The sequence below is a fragment of the Anopheles coustani genome, chromosome 2, assembly GCF_943734705.1.
Source record: "Anopheles coustani chromosome 2, idAnoCousDA_361_x.2, whole genome shotgun sequence".
Classification (NCBI taxonomy): domain Eukaryota; kingdom Metazoa; phylum Arthropoda; class Insecta; order Diptera; family Culicidae; genus Anopheles; species Anopheles coustani.
In genome coordinates this window covers 5,709,598-5,727,686 of record NC_071289.1, presented here as the reverse complement: position 1 = coordinate 5,727,686, position 18,089 = coordinate 5,709,598, and the positions used below count along the sequence as shown (strand labels likewise).

Sequence of the window (18,089 nt, the reverse complement as noted above, 5' to 3'; positions counted from 1 at the left end):
CGAACGATCATGCATCGAGGAGACGAAGTCCAGGATGGCATGCAAACCGCCGGCTTCCGGGTGAAATGCTTCGTGAATGTGAAACGAAACGAGCGAACAATGCGTGCGATTATTTATCATTTGTAAAAGGGGTCTTTCTACGGGACGCCGGAAGCACGACGCTGGATTTGATGTGATCGCTTTCGGTTCGGGAAAACTCCATCAATCTTTTGACAGCGACACTTTTGGCGCGTGTTCATTTTGAAGGCCCACGACAAGGAAAGTTCATCCCGTGTTGTTACTTTCAAATGGATGAAGAGCTTCCACAATGTTATTCAAATGAAACAAAACAAATATTTGAAGCACTAATAAAGTTAACGAACCCAAAATACTCCCAATAACATCGGAAAGCATCGAAAGGAAACAGTCAATCAAAAGTTCACAGAGTTTAAAATTCACTCCCGCTCTCGATTCGATTGTTGACTGCTTTAACCCTTTGCACTCGAAAGCGTTTTCGCCTGCGCGAACCAGCAACTCGAGGCGAAATTGACCAATTTGGTAAACGCCTAGCCTAGTGGCCGCGGTGGGCCCCGAGCTCGCAAGGGGGCCTGAATCTTCAAGGGTTTTCTTCATATTTAAACAAAATTTCTATAGACTTGATCAATTTTATTCAAAGATCGACAAGTACTAAATTGTAACCGGTCAATAACAGAAAATTTTACTGTATCCAACAAAAATTATTGCCAAGAACCATGACGAAATAATGGAAAGATGGTCCGGTATATAATCAGAGTTGAACAGTATCAATTGTAAACAAGCATGCATTTGCAAAATACCAACAGAATTTCCGAATATATCAAGCATAAGCAGTTTCAATGAAAGCAATGCGTTTTTGACATGTCCTATTAGATGTTGCCAAATTCTAAAAAGCTGCAAATAACGCAGGAAAAGGTTACAGTTATGTAGTTCATTCATCAATTCATCGTAAATATAAAAATGTCTCTTTGAACGTTGAACCGCATGGATCTAGAATTGCAAATTAAGTAAGACTTGAAGCAGGTGAGCCGATCAACCGGCTTGGCGCCGTAGCAGCGCCGCTCGAGTTGGTGCTACGCTACTGCTGGGCGCCGTATCGGCGCCGCTCGAGTGGAAAGGGTTAATAGTCGGAATTGTGTTTCCTTCCAACATTCGCTTTCGTCCCGCTAAAGTCGGAAAACCGCGTGGAGTGGAACGATTCTGTTAACTTTGCTCATTTCCGGAACAACGAACGGCTCGAGCATAATCGCTCGCGAGTCAACTTTAAACTACATCACACCGTCCGCTTCCACGCCGAGAACGGTGGAAATGTTCGCGTTTGGGCGAGACACTTTTTTAATCCCTCGCACGATCTAACGAACGCCATTTTTTTTGTCGCTCAGATCGAGATGTTTGTGAAACACTCTCTGCATCGGTGATTAATTAACTTTTCTTGATTGGTACTTGAACCGTTAAAACAAGCACGTTTTATGCACGCCAGCTTTTAACGACAAGCAAAACACACTTGGATACATGATGTTTCGTTTTTACACCGTTTCCACGGGTTTGAAAGCTCAAGCCTTTTGTCCAACGTTGAGTACCACCTTCTGATCCGATACCGGATGTAGTGACGTTAACATTTTGAACCTGTTAACAAAAGTAAATAATTCATTCTCTCATTCTCCTCTGCCTCGGAACCCCGAATACCCGTGCTTAATTATTAACGAGATTAATAGTTCTCATGTGGCACGGGAAGCATATGCGAGGCCTTCATTGTGATGTTATTTCCTGCGTCCAAAAACTCCAACAACTCCCCAGCCATCAACATCGTTCCATAAATTAGATCGTCACCGTTAAAGCGAACCACCGACCGATCGGAACCGAACCGGCTTTCCCGGCGAACATCCAAATCTCGGCGGACTAGTTTTCGCCAGCTTAACAAACTTTGTCCATGTTTCCGAAAGTTGTTGGTACCGGAGAGCGTGCGGAGGGTAGTGCGTGTTGTAGCTTATTGGAAAACTTCGAATAAGTAGCTCGAGCCCGCAGTAACTACGAGGGATGTTCCCGGTGTGTCCCTTGAAATTATTAACGAGCCTTAAATGATAGAGATTTACTGCCTCGACGGTCGGCTTTGCCAGTGTGTGTGTGTTTGAAGGACTTCCCTTATTCGACTAATTTGAAGATAACTCGCGTGGGTCCCGGCCTCACCGGTGAAGAGTGAATTTAAAGCCTATTTAAATATTTACATTATTACAAGCCGAGAACGTCCTTCCTGGAAGTAGGGGGAAAACAAAAGGGAAACACTTATGAAATATTATGCCAGGTGTGCTTCGAAGAATGGCATAAGTGAATACTAAGAATTAATCAACGGTCGTTGTTGAATACTTCCCGAAACTCGATAAACCGGGATGGTAAATAAAACGGAATCGTATTGAATTCGCATTCGAAAAAGGGGACGTAGTCACCGTTTCTTGTGTTGAACACAGTTTAAAGAGAAAACATTCAATTTCGTTCAACTTTATTTCACTCACAGCTGGAGTTCCCGGAAATGTACACAATGTTGTAACATAAAACGCTCTTCCAGTTGATTCTTTCGGGGTTTCAACTCAAATGCACTCGATCTGATTCGCTCCAAAGACGGCACCGCTTTCCCGTTTCGCAGTTTCAAATTATCCTCGCATAAGGAACCATCGACGTGGCAATTCAATAAGTCAATGGCTCACCCAAACACGTCCAGCCAATAATGAAACAATGGCTGTGTGGGTATGTGTGCCCAATGCGGAAATTGATAGCCGTACCGAGGCTGCGTCGACTATTATTCCATCGAGATCGGAGGAAAACCCGCTTTGAAGTGCAATAAAATCCGCTGCTAGGGAAATCGCGCCAGCAGTTTCCCGAAACGCCAAATGCAGGCCGAAATGCCGGAGGAGGAGGAGGAGGAGGAGAAGCTGCCAAAGGATAAACTTTTCCCCAAATACCATGTTACCGCTTTTCGTGAGGTCGCATAGGAAAGCCGGGAAATGAGGAGGACGCCAAAGTTCAAGCCCGAGCTGCTTTTGAGGTTGGACGTTGGAAAACAAACATCCCCAAACACACACACACACACACACACACAACGCGTATAGGGATCGAGAAGTGGTACAAACTCCCATGAAAGAACTTTTCATCGTTTCCCGGTCGCTGGATCAGTTTTTCAGCGCGCTTTGATTTTCCTCCTTTAACCCAACGGATGTGTGGGTTACAATCGTCGGATTTCCAACGCCAGCATAAACTCTGGGAGGATTTTTCCTGTCAACTGGAAAACGCTTGCCTCTCTATCGTGTTTTCCGATGCCACCGTTTTATAAGATGACCATCTAACAGCGAAATTGTGGAAAACATTACCACCAGAATCATTTTCTACCAACTGAACTAAGCTTGGAAGAGCTTGGAAGACCTTTTTGTTTAACTATTTCAAACCAAGATGAAGTTCATAGTCTCAGCTTTTGATTATATCGATAGTGCACATAATGAATACTCCTTAAAATATCAAAAACAAAACAAACGGCAATGTTCTAGCATTTTAATCAATTTTTTAATCATGTTTCCTTTTCTCTTTCCATGCCCGATCTCAGATACCCGAAACCGGGCACACGCAACCCAACCGTCACGCTGAACGTGGCCGACCTGACGGACCCGAAGAGCATCCGGATGAACCTGCTGACGCCGCCACCGATTCTGCTCAGCCAGTAAGTAATCCCAAGCGGCCACCGTTCGTCGAATCCATTCGAATCACTTTGCATGCCATACCATTATGCTTAACACTTTGCCGAAAACTTTCCTCTCTTCGACGTAAAATACACGTTCGTTTGGTTTTCTGCTTCTTTCCGCCAGCTAGAACCAAGGGCGCGCTAATGCTTATCCAACATGTTGAACTTTGCGAGCAGTAACTTCGCCTTGAAAGTTTAGTTTCAAGTGGTCTGTGTGGGAACCTTTCGAAGCGAATATATTTTAGCGCCACCATCGAAGCTATTTGTCTTCTCGAAGCCGTTTTGTAGTTGTTTCTCGACATCGGGCAATGTATTCAAACTTTGATTTTGTTAGTTTTTCCTCAGAAAATGAACAAATCAATTATTCTTCCCCAGTACGGAACTTAGACAAACTTAAAAAAAACTTTGTAATACATCGAGTACCTTTTTTCGATCGATTTCCTTCCGATGACCTACTTTAAATCCATAAATCCATTTTCAGTCACCTTTTGTGGGAAACGTTTTCCACACTATAATTTTAGTTGAAAGCGAATGTTTATTCTCCTCCCTTAATGCATCCTAATGGCATCGTGCGTGAATGTAAGTTGGCTATAAAATGCGCTGAAGAAGTAGACAAGCCCCGCATTAGTTCCTCCGTTCAGCCATGGGTTGCTTCGTCACGATCGTGATCGAGTGCGTTCTCCTCGTAACACTCGTCGGTGGACGTCGATTGGAACCTTTCACAAAGTCCCCGGGTGTTGAAAGTGTTACCAACTTGCTTGAGGGCATCATTCAATCGATTGAAGAACCGTATCCTTTCATCATAACGCAGGAGAACTCGAGTGCCTTCGCGGCTCCGTTCATCACCGATCTGCTTGAAACGAGGAAGGATCCAATCTTAAATCCGGTGATCTACAATGTCCCACCGTCGCTGGCTGATGTTCCGCTCGATGGGAAAAGTTCCCTGTTCCGGACGAAACTGTGCGTCGTGTTCAAGCACGAGTTTGACGTCGATCTTCCCCCAAACAGTCTTTTCTTTCACGCGCAGCAAATGTTCTGGGATCATAACGCTTACATTGTGATCGTGTTTGGAGGAACGGGAGCACTCCGGCAGTCCCAGCTGGCCCGGGCCGCCAACTTCTATCGGATGCTTGGACTCTACCGAGTCCTGTTCGTGTCGGTTGAAATGCACTCACCCCGTTTGAGGCTGTACTCCGTGGACCCGTTTTCGCAGAGGACGACTGTTGTGAACCAAGAAATGGCCGGCTATGGCTTGTCGAACCTATTCCCGGACTATCCAACCGATCTGCACGGGTACGTGTACACCGTTGTGGTCCATTCGGTGACCACCGACCCGGTCCTTTGGCAAGGGAAAATCTACGGCGTGGAGGTGCACCTCATGAATGCCATCCTCGCACACCAGAACGCCTCGTATCGGGTCCTGGTGGAACACTCCGTGGACGATTGGTTCGTCGAGCGTGGCCGCGGTGACCTGATGCTTACGAAGATGTTCCTCATAGGGCAACACATACGTCAACTTCACGCCATCCCTTCGTTCGGGGGTATCTGTGTGTACGTCCCGGCCGGGGATGAGGTGGGTTTGGCCGAGTTCTTCACCCGCCCGTTCCAGTACGACATCTGGCTCTGCCTGTTGGGCAGCATCGGTACGATCGCGTTGGTTAAGGCCACCGGTGTCGGCCACAGGCTGACCCTCAACGTAGGCTGCCTTTTCGGGGAAAGCGTGGGCCGATGGGAGTCGTTCGGAGGATGGGACCGTGTGCTGGCCGTACTGCTCTCGCTGCTCGTCCTCTTCGCACACTCGCTGTACGAGGGCCAGATACTGTCGCTGATATCGCTGCGCAAGTTTCAGAAGCACATCAACACCGGCCAGGACCTGCTCGACTCCGATTACCACCTGGCCGGCTGGGGTACCTCCATCGAGTTGGTGTTGTCCGTATTTCCGCAGCTCGCCGATCGCGTACACATTAGGAAGCCTGACCATACGCTTAAGCAAATCTCCGCCAAACAGCACGAGCGTGTGTGCTTTTTGCTGGAGTGTGGGCTCCGGATGCACCACGACTCGCAGTTCCTGCTGGACCAGTCTTACGTGATGCGTGATACCCTCATTCCTTTGCTAAAGTTCATTAAATTCAACCCTTTTACGGTGCTAGAGCGTAAGTTTCGCGACTATCGGCAGTGGTTGGTGGAGAGCGGATTCTCAGGCTACTACGAGAACTACTACCAGGAGCTCCACAAGCAGTTGGCCCACAACCACGCCCTCGACAAAGGCTACATTGAGAACGGCGTGCTGAACATTGAAACACTAACAGCCATCTTTCGGCTGTACGCTTTCGGGATGGCTGCTAGTGTCCTCGTTTTCTTTGCAGAGCTGACGGTGCACAGAGTTGGCAGGTGGAGGGAACGTCCTCCGAAGCTATGGTTCCGTTTAACTCGAGTGTTGTCTTGGAATCGCCGGGGTTAATATTTTGATGTTGCAACTGAGTCGTATTTACACCGCGTTGGAATTCATTTGAGCACCGTTTTGCGCTTCAATGGCACTCAATAATTACACAAAAAGACACGAACGGTTTGAAAAGAAATAAAAATATGTGTCACAACATAACCAACCATAAACCTATGGGATTTTAATCATACTTTATAAAAGAAGGTCAACCACATTAAGTGGAATGTTTCACAACTTTTATGCAAAGGTATTCCTTAGCAGTGCTGGGAAAAACTGAATCCCGCTCCCAACCGTTCAAAAGTTCCTCAAACCAAACCTCAAACGAAAACTCAAACACAATTATAAAGTTTCCGTCCGATTGAAATATTTCACTCACCGGCAACTGGCCATTTGCAACCATCATCGGGCCAATCGATGGGCGCTTGGAGGCGTTTTCCATTCTGCGTGGAAAATGCCCTGCTGGGGGAGAAAAGTTTTCCTTTCGGTGGCCACTCCGGAGGTGCTGCAAGGGCTTGTGGTTATCGAACTCAGTCGACCGTCGATTATTGGCTGCAAAATGGCGAATGCAGTCGGGCAGAGTTCTGGAGGAGAGAGAATTTAAAATTAGGGAGCAGGTTGGGCAAACAATTTTTCACGCTGTCGCGCGCCACTTACATCTGCATTGCTTATGTACATTCTCTTTTCCACTAATTGGTTCATTTTTATGACTTTATATCCATTCTTTCATCTCAAGATAAATTTATATATTTTTGTATTTTGAAAAGTTTCTTGCACCAAGTACATCAACATTTTGTTGCATCAACGAACCTGCAAACATAATGATTTCTTACTTGACCTCGAATAGCAATCTAAATGCGACCATTTTCTTTCCTTTCGACCCTTCACAGGGAGCATTACTTCACGAGCGCATCCTGGGTATCGCCATCGGAGGTCAGCGTCGTGTGGATGAACCGCCCACAGAACCTTTCCGTCGTGACGCTCTGCAAAAGCCCGATGTGGTACTGTCAAGAGGTAATTTGTCTTCCCGCGCAGCATTCCCCCACCGTATTCTCTCTCACCAGCACAACAAAGTGTCACCGTCGCTTTTATCACACACACACATTGTCCTCACGAAGTGCTTGTAGGTCGTCTCGTTGGTTCCCGAAACGGCTTAATTTGAAATCCTTCTTACAAACGGGCCAACATTCGTCACACCATCTATCAGATCGGAAAGTTCCGGACATACTTAACATCCCATCCAGGAGCTTCTTCAGGACTACGATGTCCTTTGCACCTTTGATGGCCTTCTTTTACCCGATTCGTGCTCCTTTCGGGAGCACTTTGTGGGATTCATCCAATTTTCGGAATAATGCAGTGCATTTCAACTGTAAAATTGAAACAATAAATCTTTGGCCACACACACTCTGTCGCTTGCAAAGTTGCGTTCAGGTGAAGTTTGGTTTGCGTTGACAAAGGACTAATCTAACCACATCATTTCCCCGGACACCGGACCGGTGCATTCGACCCGGTAGGGCTTCTCGAGCCACCACGGTCCGGGTTTAAGGACAATCGCGGTGCGGTTTCGTGCAGCGTTCATGCACTGCACTCGGACCACGACAAAAAGGCAACCAGCTTTAGTTGATGATGGGTTAAATTTCGGAAAAGCTTCGGACAGACGGATGCGCAACATCAAAAGAAGCTTTACCTCGGTCCTCGGTTACGACAGATGGAAGGAAGCGAATGGAACTGCGAAGGAAAAATAAAAGCCATGTGAAAAAGCGACATCATCCCACTTTGCTATGTTTGTGAATTAAATAGGATTTATCCACCTCTCGTCCTTGCTTCATTGCATTGCCCCTTTCTCCCTCCCCCTAGACTCACCGGATCAGCGGCGATGGACGCGGCTGGGTCGACGAGATGTCCGTACCGTTCTTCAGCCTTAATGGCAGCTCGTACATTGCCATTTCACCGCTCCGAGATGGCACCGCAGGTACGTACACCCGTTATGCTTAACCGCAAGCCCGCTCCCGGGGAGCGCTTGTATTTAATTATTTAAGCACGTACATAATTCACGGCCATTTTGCATCGCCGCTAATTTATACGCTGAAACATTTCAAGCGACCCGTGGGAAGAAAGATAAGGCATAAGTGAGCTCTACGGAGGTGTAGCTGGATGGCTTTAATTCGCACGTCGCCAACACATTGTTTTTAGTGGGAGTCTTAGCTTAGGAAGATTACAGTTTTGCTGAGCTAATTTATGTGTAAAGCTGCGTTATCTTAAGGTTACTACTTACATGCCCATGGAAGAAGTGGCATAAAGTATGACACAGTAGTTTTGGTAGGATATTTGAGACTCAAGTTCACACGCAAAAATTAACGAGAAGACTTTAAAGCATCAGTGAAAAAGCTTGAAGAAGGTCCAACCAAAATCAAAGTTAATGAAACCGTACAAAGAAGTAGCTGAGCACAGAACCCTCCTAATGCAAATGGAAAATAAAAGCTGGATACTTTATAAATGGCCACACTCTATAAACCCGCTTCCAGGAACATCGTTTTCCACTCACTGTCATCAATTTGTTTATAGTTTTTCTTCTGTAACCAGGGAATGCATCCGGGGAGGAAAACATGGCCGAGAGAAAATTGATTATTTTTTCTCCCCCATCGACCGGAGCAAGATTTACGACCCACTCCGCTTACCCCCCGGGAAGATGTCGTCCTTCCAATTTGTTACCACGCACGGCAATTGCATACATTTAACCGGAGGCGTAAGTGGCCTCGTCGGGGTCCACGACCATCATTCATTTGGGGGGGTCGTTTTTCGGGGGATCTTCCGGGAGATAAAAGAAAAGCCGGTCCCCCACATTGGCAAAGATGGATCGGTCCCTTTGATACATTTACTTTAACTTTTCCCTCGGCCACCCCCGGAACTCGGAGCGCACTCAGCTCATTATTCTTCTACTCCATTATCGTTTTCTTTCGCGTGGTTTATGCCTTGTTTGTTCCTCGCAGGACACTTTCGACATCTGGTGCACGTGCACATCGGCAAGAAGCGTATCATCCCGCTGACGCACGGTCGGTTTGAGGTGAGCAAAATCCTCCACTGGGATCAGGCGAATAATTTTGTGTAAGTTCCGACGTTCCTGAGCGCTGCGGGGGAAGGTTATTTATGTCCGGTGTTGACCCCGCGCAGGTACTATCTCGGGATTCCGGAGCACTCGCCCGCTCAGCAGCACCTCTACCGGGCGTCCTCGTTGCCCCCGAAGCAGGGAACATCCCCACGGCCACCTCGGTGCCTGACCTGCACCCATCAGCACGGTTCGCACGCACATGTCACCATAAAGGCGTCGAACCGAGTCCAGCAGCAATGGAACGACGACTGGGAGGATGTTGGAGAGGAGGAAGAGGAGTACGTCGAGGTGCCCCTGACCACACCGCCCTCGAAGCGGAAACGGAAGCCGACGGAACCGGGCACGGTGGCACCACCGCCGCCACCGACACCCTGCCAGTACTTCACGACCGTATTCGCGCCCGGCAACAGTGAGTTTGCTTTGATCGAGTGCCTCGGCCCGATCGTGCCGTTCAGCGCCATCTATCGGATCATACCGGACACCACCAAGGCGCCGACTCAGGTGCTCTACTACCTGCAAAACAACACGGCACTGGCCGATCGCGTCGGTAAGGTGGCGCTCCCGCAGGTTAAGTCCTTCCCGGTGATGATCTCCGGTGGCTATCACGCTCAGGTGCGCATGTTTCTGCCACCGGGACTGCGCGAGGACGAAATCACACGCTATCCGATGATCGTGCACGTGTAAGTGGAAGAAGGAGACTGTCCTAGAATAGAAGAGGAAGCATTTACCAAATCCGAATATTGAACTCTTAACACAGATACTCCGGCCCAGGAACGCAGCTGGTGACGGACAAGTGGCGCATGGACTGGAACACATATCTGGCCGGCACGAAGGACTACATCGTGACGCAGATCGATGGCCGAGGTTCGAGTGGCCAGGGCTACCAGCTGCTACACGAGGTCTACCGAAGGCTCGGCACGGTCGAGGTGTCCGATCAGCTCGAGGTCGCCGAGTACCTGCGCGATAGTTTGCACTTTGTGGACAAACGGCGCGTGGGTATTTGGGGCTGGAGTTACGGTGGCTATACGGCGGCGTTGGCTATGGCGAGCCCTACCAGCTTGTTCCAGTGCGGCATTAGCGTCGCCCCGGTGACCAACTGGAAGCTTTATGGTAGGAGTAGTAAGGATTCCTTGACCCAACGGCATCTGATTTGAAATACTTGTTCCCTTTGGATAGATTCGACCTACACCGAACGCTTTATGGGCATGCCGAATGTGACCGACAACTACAAGGGCTACGAGGACAGCGATCTCTCGAAGCATGCCGAAAAGCTGCGGGACAAGCAATTCCTCATGGTGAGCTATTAATGTCATGTAGAACCTATTTCCAACTGCGAAAACCATGTCTAGAGGCTCGTGGTACTTTCTTAAATTATTGTAGGAGAGAACGTCCATACGCTCACGAGAGACGAACTACTAAAACGGTCGTTTCATCACGCGATATATTATGCTCCCACTAAAAAGGGACCCTGCGGAAACTCACACGTCATTACATTAAATCATCCTTTGCTTCCCACCCCGCTCCCCCGGGGGGGTTCCTTCCTTTCGCAGGTTCACGGCACGGCGGACGATAATGTGCACTTCCAGCAGAGTGTGGTCTTCTCGAAAGCGCTCTCCAGCAAGGGCGCACTGTTCAAGCAGCTGATTTACCCGGACGAGGGCCACAATCTGGCCGGCGTCAAGAAGCACCTCTACCGGTCGATGACGCTCTTCTTCGAGGACTGCTTCCGAAAGCTGGTGAGTTGAAGTTGACGCGTGTACGTTTTCTCAGATCCTTCAGCTTACAAATGGTTGAGAAACACCTTTTAAGTAATCTGAGTAATAAAATTTATTTAAGAAATCTTTCTTGGTGGTTAAGAAATCTTTCTTAAATAAATTTTATTACTCAGATTACTTATGTTCGTCATCTTCTTCCCCTTCCTGATGTAGTTCTAAATCGGGAACTAAATAAATTGGAGTCATCTCTTACTTTCTCCCCTCCTCAGGTACCACAAGACGTGAAGGCCGGCCTGGGAAACGGTGGTTCCAGTGATTAATATTTGCTTGATTACTTCGGTGCTACTGATTCAGCTTCAAGTTTCATGTAAAAGTTTCTCACTCTTCGCAGTCTAACACTGGCGACTCCCCGTCCCGTCCCGCCCCGACGTCCACAACTCGCAACAACATCCCTGGATTGGGGGAGGAGGTGGTCGGGAGTGAGTCGCCATCTTATGAGAACGTAGGACAAAAACACAAACGAAATCACAAGTAGGAAACAATGCGTTACAAACAAACTTGTAGTTGAGCCAATTTCTTCGTAGTATCTGAAGTAGGACACTTTTCACACATTTGTGATTCAAAAGGAGGATGGAAGGCGTACGGGGAAGGCCACAACATCCTAACAACGACATCCTTTTCACCGTACGTCTTTCGTCGTCGTCATCATCATCGTCATTTCAAACACAAACAGGACACAGGAGAGACACACGCCACACTTGGGTAAATAATTCTGAATCATTAGAAAATGCTGCCGTGTACAGCTCGGGCCTGCCGTCTCCGTACGTTGGCACCGTAAAGAACGGAACGGGATTTTCTTTTACCCCTTCCGCCAGACGGAGCGCAAACAAGAGTCGCGGAAAGGAAAGCAAATAAAAACACACGCGCTCGAAAGCGGAACTTAACGAGAAAGCTTTTGCGAACGTTGAAGGAAAATCTTATCTTCCATCGCTGAGACGGATTGTCTTGTCGGCCGCACCCGGAGGGACAAATGGCGTGAGGGCGACCATGTAACACTGGCACACAAACACACATACACCCACATTCACACACGTGTCGTTTCAATTAATTGTCCAATATGATGGGCACGTGCTCGGCACTAAACTCGGGACGGCGGAAAATTGAAAACAAAACGGCACGAAATATCCTTACATCGCAGCAGGCTGCAAAGCGCAAAGAACGTCAACAAACCCACAGAATAAAAGCCCAACAACTTAGGGGGGGATCCAATAATGTAGCACTCGTGGTGGAAAAATAATGTACGATGAATGTGCAAGCAAACAAACGGAACAAGACGTGCGTGAACAAGACGGTTCGGGAAGAAAATCATGGTTGTGACAAAACTTACTTGATTCGAATAGGAGTAGGATTGATCGGATGAGAATGGGAAAGGTGTTTGTACCTACGTGTGCGTGTGTGTTTGTGTGTGTGAGTTAATATGTGTGTTCATTATTCGTATCATCGTCGAAAGCATCGTTCCTTTGGGAAAACGCGAAAATTAAATGAACCATGACGGTCCACAAATACACACCCGCGCACATGTTCATACAAACATAGTAAAGAGAAACAAAATGGGAGCGGTAAAATTATTCGAATGAATGAAAACACATGTCAGTAATGGGGAAAAATTGTGGCAAAATTCCCATGAGCGATTTTCCACAGCAAAAACGAACAGAAAGTGTTATTAACATCAATCGAAAGCGTTGTCCGGAATGTCGAGCGGAGTTAATACAGTGGAAAAACGCGGATAGGGGTTCTTCAGCTACAAAAGAAGCGAAGAAACACGCGTGCAATTTGATGGAAAACACGCCACCTAAGTAGAAAACGATCCCAAAACCGAGCGCGCCCCCGTTTTGCCGGAAAATTGCGCTTGAAAATGTAAATAGCAAATGTGATAGTGTGTGACCAACGCCCCCCCCCGTAGTGTTCGCCGATCCTGGCGCCTATGGGTGTACAAACGTAATCTAGTTGAAACCTTTGCAATAATGGAACGAATCTAACCTGAAACATTTCGTTGTACGTACGTATCTTTAACGCTAACCAGTAAGACAAGTTCACAGTTTCCTGCCTTTCGAGAAGCAAAAGAAGAAGGCGCTTTCTGTTTGGCTTGCGAAATGGAAAGATACCATCGGTGGAGGCATTTCCGAGCCATGTTTTTGGGTTCCATTTCAATGTAAATTCGTTTGAAAACATAAGGAAATATTTCTCCAACATAATTCGCCCCCCGAAACGGGAGCATCGACGAGATGCTTTCGGAGAGGTGCAATTATAACACAGCGTGGTTTGCGGGGGAAGAAAAACCCCCGTCTTTAGGATGTAGATTGTAGTTTTATGTGTAAATTTGAAGAATGAAACGAAAAATCCCGATTCTTATGCAGCATTGTGGGCGAAGATGTTGAACAATTGCGTGGGAAAAGCGGTTGCCAATTGACGCCAGCGGGGGTCGTGTGTGATGCATCGAGAAGAGTTTCAGTAATTTACAGACTTGTGTTTGTGTGTTTGAACTCTTTTGGTATAGTTTGGAATTTTGCGACAAAAATAACTATTTTTATTTTGTTTATTTTATACTAAATTTTCTTTTTATTAATTTAAACTAAATTTAACAATAGAGTTATAATAACAACTGTTGTTATTTATTTCCTTCTCTTTACTAAGCACTGTTTTTTCACAATTCTCATTCTTTGCTTTCCATTTAAAAATAATTAATTTCACATTATGGATTATTCTTCTAAATGCATCCCGCTCGATTCCCCAATGGCAAGCCCTACGAAAGGCAAAACAAACACGTTCCCACAACGCTCTATCTCTAGTCATCTAACACAACAAACGGACAATATTTCCATATCGTACTAAATTCCCCTCTACTTTACACCAAAACTTTAGGAGCAATGAGACGAACTCAATCGTGTCCACTCCAAACCTGTGTGATGCGGCGCGTAAAATGTATATAAATTAACATCCGGTCAGCCACCGGTTGAACATTTGGTTACTTTACCCCCCCATTTGCCCAATCACATGCGCTTTTTGGCTGACCTTCCGCTTGTAACGCTTTTCGGGTGCCCGAAAAGTGACCCAAACCGAGCGGATAATGCGAGAGCCTGTGTGTGTGTGTGCTGCATGAAATTTAATTAACACCGATCCTATCATCCTTAACCCGTCCTTGGCCACAGCCCACCCAACGGGTAGCATCCCCATTTTCCGATGGCGAGGGAAGTCACCAAACGAACCGCAAGAACCGGGCGGTTAGGATGGAAATCCACAATTTCCAAACCACCTTCGAACCCTCGAACGTCGAGAACATCGGGGACACCGATTTCGTGGGTGTAAAATTAATTTACGATTATTATTCTGCTCGATTTCATTCACGTTCGCACAACGTCCCACACTATGTCTCACTCCCGCTCCCCTCCTCAGGGCAATTGCCAATTTCTGCAGAGATCAGGAAAATTCCACTGGTTTACCGCTTGTCCTACCCCGTGGGTCTTCTCCTAAAACTGGGAATGTTCCAGCGATCCAATCGGGGAATAGACATACTACACCCATGTCATGTCTCGCGCCCGGAGGGGTTTTTGAATCTCAAACCTAACGCCTACTGCCTGGGAGTGTTTTCCCCACACCAGATTGTATCGCCTTCTTTCATCTGAGCTGAGGATTTTATTAAAATTTATGACGATGCCGTTGCACACTTGGCAGAGTATTCGGAATCACAGCGTCGGAAGGATTGATGGTTGCGGGTAATTGTATCTTTTTTACGCCACAGATTTTGGGAAAAATCCTGCCTACTTCGAGCAGTGTTGGAAGCTGATTTCCATGGCTGACTCGATTTGATTTGTACACTTTAATTCCGAAAGCATCGACATACGGTGCTGTTTTCGGATTACGTTGTGAAATTTAAGGACCGCAAGAATGCAATGCCGAAGATATTACTGTCTGCTGCATACTTTACCTTCTTTACGCCGTGATTCGTGGATTGTTCGGTTTTTGAGGCTTTACGAGCCAACTATAAAATATGTTCCACCGTGAAAACATCCAGTCCTTGCAGTGTGAATTTTGATGCTTTATGATTTACCTCGCCACCGCATCCGGCTTTGGGAAATATTTTTCCCCGGCAGGTAACGAACCCTAAAAGAGTACAAGGAATTGCGGAAGTCCACGGCACATGGTCCCGTTCGGAAAATTTGCTCAGCGAACCGAGCGAGGCGCGGCGGATGTTATGAGAAATTCAAACCCATTCTCACCACCAGGCGCCTCCATTGCTCGCTGCGGTGATGTGGGCCTCCTCCTCTTGCGTCGCGTTCGGTTTCTCACGCCTCAGGATTTACTATTCCGGGTCGTCAGGCTTAAAAGGGGTTTCGGATGAAAATCGCGTCGGAAAAATACACACATATACACAGTGATGGTGCGTATCAGCCGCCTTTTTTCCCTCATCGGCTCATGTGGGAAAACCCGAAGGTTTGGCGCTGTTTCATTCGCAAACCACAACGGAGCAAGTAAGCAGGTGTAATGCGGGCAAAAGACTCGGTGCCGGTAATGGAATATGGTCGTGTTTTGTGGGCCCTTTTTCGTAGACGCTTCCACGAAGGAATCATTATTTTTCCCAAGATTTTGGGATTCCGGCGGGCGGAAGGAAATTAATCCAAAAAAAACACACCTGCCACCGATTCAAACAGTCATGCTCACTTCAAAAGAGAAAGTAATTTCACTTCAATTATGCCTGGCAACGCATTAATCAAGCCGATGGAAGGTTGCGATAAAATGATGCAAATAATGGCGATAAAATGCAAATGAAACACTATGGTTGGCCGTTTGGTGGTTTTAAAGATTGCCTCATCGCGTCGATTGCAAGGGGTAAAAACTATCAGTAAAAAGCATAATACATTCAGAGTAACGAACGGCCCGTTACTTGCCGAAGTTGATTACGTTCTCGCTATTCATACATAGTTGACAAGACCACCATAAGCACGATAAGATTCATGATTAATTGATAATTCGAGGGACATATCGCATCGTTATGGTCTTCAACAAAGGTGCGAAGTGTTCCATTGAAGTCATTTTTTTATTAAACTTGCTTTTGGAAGCTTTATGATTAAATGCTTCCCAACAAATAATTTAGTATCGATCTCTGCTCAAACTCAGCATGATTTCAAAGTTTCGTTCTTTTATGCAGCGCGTTCAATCATATCATCCTATACGAAACTACTTTTTCTCTTTACATAGATTTTAAAGGAAATAAACAACCCTTATCTTATAGATAGAAAGAAGTCCTTCAAACAACAACAAACCTTCAATACTTAAAAATGGGTTTATTCCACCCGAGGTCCAATTGGTAAACAGAATGAATGCGTCGAAAGGAAAAACTAACCTTAAAATACAATAATCTCTCGTGATCACAAAACCTTTCAACGTGTTTTCTTTGATCTTCAAACGATCATCCGCTGTAAAATGCAGACGCGTTCTTCTGGCGCATACGATTCATCTATCATATTCAAAGTTGATGAGTAGAGCAAAATACTACCAAAGCATAGTAATGATAGTGTAGACCTTAAAATCACTCCCTAGAACAGAAACAAAACTCTCCTGAAACTCGAATAGCGTAGCGATAGGAATAATAAATTAAGGGTCCAAAGAGAATGAAAAAGAATAACGACACAAACGCAAACTGATACCACTAAATTGTTGGAAAGTAATAAGCGAAGAGTTTAAACAATGTAAAACATGATAATACACTAACCGAACGAACGATAGAGTAATGAGAAGTCGCGTTAATGCCCCGCCCCCAAAAAGCTACCAATTATATCATTACTGCAACTCAACTGAATGTTGGAATAGATTAAGTCACATCGTGCGTAAAGTCTGCTATGTATAGTTATGTGTGTCTGTATGTGTGTGTCATTCTTGAGTAGCCTTCGATGTTCATATTTGGCATGCGTTATTGCGATTGCTAGCAGTTAAAGACGGTAAAACTCTTTCACATCTCTTCTCTTATGGCGTTCTGTGAATAGGAAAAAGAAACTGTTGTTATGCGTAGGAAATTTAACGATAAGGAACTACTTCACTATCCAGCTGTACATAAAGTGACCTCTACACCCTCGCTGCTATCTACTTACCCAGTTGAGCATTGTGACGTTCAATCAAAGCAAATCTATTTTAACACACTGTTATCGCTCGCGCACCGTCGACTAGTGCCGGACTAGCGCCAAATAGTTACAGCCCTACAATACTTTATCGACTGTTTAGTGGGGTTTGGTAGTATCGCAAAATCCTCTTCATCTTAAGCCAACACCCGACCAGATTCTCGACTGTGATTGCTTTCGTTATTGCATCAAAAGGCATGGTTAAATGTGCATGTTTTTGGGAAGGTCCTTCTTGGGCACGCTTGTAAGCCGATCGTACGCGATCGTATTGAGTTTACGCTTAGCATAATGTAATGCAAAGAAGAAGGTGAAGGAAGTAAATTACGTTCGAACCATATTCGTCTTTCGCAAAATGAACATCCTTTTAAACTAACTTCACACTAACGAATGAAAGCGTTTGTGAGATTTGCGAAAACAAAAAGCAAAGAGAGAGCGAGGCAGGCATAATGTTTTAAAAAGGTTTGTGTTTTCAATCGAACGGTTTATGAGAGAAGGCGCTACGCAGGGAAAGTTCAACCTCCTGAAGCGCGCCCCACTTTCTCAGGCGTACAACAGAACAATTCTAAAACGGAAAATATTAAATGAAAAAAAAAACATGGAAAACATTAAACAAAACCAAAGAGTGGCGCCACCGATGAGGCTGCGTGGAAAGCTGGTTTGTTGTAAGTAAATAAATTTAGGGTGGAAAAAAGAAAAACCAAACCGAATCAACACGTGGTGCACGAGATGTTTTCACTTGTACAGAATCATGCAAGCTTGCAAGCAACCGTTTCGTACAACATCAGCGTACAGGCACGGTTGGGCGCAAGGTTGGGTGCAATAATTTTGAATAATAACCACGCTTGCGGCATAAAGTCGCGAAACGTGCAAATTCTTTTATTTTCTAAAATTTTCAAACAATTGTTGATTG

At 46.0% G+C, this 18,089-nt stretch overlaps 1 protein-coding gene across 1 annotated transcript in view; it reads left to right on the top strand.

Annotated features, from left to right (window-relative positions):
- LOC131263614 (dipeptidyl aminopeptidase-like protein 6) overlaps positions 1-11,326 on the top strand; it is a 44,813-nt gene extending 33,487 nt beyond the window's left edge. The window contains exons 8-16 of the mRNA XM_058265844.1: positions 3,608-3,721; positions 7,073-7,196; positions 8,040-8,154; positions 9,173-9,287; positions 9,354-9,971; positions 10,049-10,401; positions 10,468-10,586; positions 10,842-11,027; positions 11,276-11,326. Of these exons, the coding sequence (XP_058121827.1) occupies positions 3,608-3,721; positions 7,073-7,196; positions 8,040-8,154; positions 9,173-9,287; positions 9,354-9,971; positions 10,049-10,401; positions 10,468-10,586; positions 10,842-11,027; positions 11,276-11,326 (1,795 nt within the window). The remainder of the gene's footprint in view (positions 1-3,607; positions 3,722-7,072; positions 7,197-8,039; positions 8,155-9,172; positions 9,288-9,353; positions 9,972-10,048; positions 10,402-10,467; positions 10,587-10,841; positions 11,028-11,275) is intronic.
- Positions 11,327-18,089: the final 6,763 nt, after the last annotated feature.